The sequence below is a fragment of the Etheostoma cragini genome, chromosome 8 (genome assembly GCF_013103735.1).
Source record: "Etheostoma cragini isolate CJK2018 chromosome 8, CSU_Ecrag_1.0, whole genome shotgun sequence".
NCBI lineage: Eukaryota > Metazoa > Chordata > Actinopteri > Perciformes > Percidae > Etheostoma > Etheostoma cragini.
Genome location: NC_048414.1, coordinates 542482 through 543658, shown reverse-complemented (window position 1 = coordinate 543658; position 1177 = coordinate 542482). Strand labels below are relative to the sequence as shown.

General features: G+C 46.0%; 1 protein-coding gene across 1 annotated transcript in view; it reads right to left on the bottom strand.

Annotated features, from left to right (window-relative positions):
- The window catches only part of LOC117948971 (integrin alpha-2-like), a 27140-nt gene that overhangs the window by 13770 nt on the left and 12193 nt on the right, over positions 1–1177 (bottom strand). Inside the window, exon 4 of the mRNA XM_034878940.1 lies at positions 350–477. Within this exon, the coding sequence (XP_034734831.1) occupies positions 350–477 (128 nt within the window). The remainder of the gene's footprint in view (positions 1–349; positions 478–1177) is intronic.

Sequence of the window (1177 nt, the reverse complement as noted above, 5' to 3'; positions counted from 1 at the left end):
CTGGTCTTTCCCGAGGCCTCCTCCCAGCTGGACCCCCTCCACCTAGTCCTGGGTCTTTCCCGAGGCCCCCTCCCAGCTGGACCCCCTCCACCTAGTCCTGGTCTTTCCCGAGGCCTCCTCCCAAGTACTCCCAACTACACTTTATTTAGAATATATGTAATAATAAAACTCAATTGGACATTTAGCACATCCATTAAAAGCCCTAGAACTCATGAAGTAGATGAAATCTGATTTATTCACCAAATATCTTCATGATTAATAACAACATCCTGAGGGATTTTAGCCAAATCCCAAATCAACCTGAAGAAGATTTTACTCGATCTTTGTTGTGATTCAGCGCTGAACCGACCTGCGTCTGACCTGGGCCGATGTAGAACTTCTGCAGGACGGTGATGAGGAAGTCCTGGACCTCGTACCACGGGTAGATGGAGTTAGAACCGTCCAGGACGATCACGATGTCCATGAACGTCTCACACCCTGCAAGTTAGAAAGCAACGCGTCAACAACAGATTGATGCTTTATCTTTGAAAATAAAAGGGATGGAAGGAACAAAACGAGGCTGAAAGGTGGAGGCTGAAGCCTGTTAAACCTTCTCTGTTACGTCAGTTCTCTCCTTTCATTCAGGAAGAAAGGAAGAGAAACTACGTAGACGTTAAATATGGAGGACAAATGGAAACATGTTGATGATTGGATGAATGAGTAGAAACATGTTAGATGGACAGAGGGATGAAGGGATGGATGGTGGATGTTAGATGGATGGATGGATGATAGATAGACATAAGGATGGATGGATGGATCAATGGATGATGGATGGATGGAGGGATGGACGGATGATGGATGGATGAATGGACTGATGTTGGATGGATGGATGGACGGATGATGGATGAATGGACGGATAAAGGAAGGATAGATGGATGGATGGGTGGATGTTAGATAGATGGATGATGGATGGATGATGTGTGGATGGATGGATGGTTTGATGGATGTGTGGCTGAATGGACGGATGATGGATGAATGGACGGATGATAAATCAAAGATAGATGGATGATGTGTGGATGGATGGATGGATGATGGATGAATGGACGGATGGATGGATGGATGGATGGATGGATGGATGGATGAAGGAGGGATGGATGGACAGATGGATGGATGGATGAAGGAGGGATGGATGGACAGA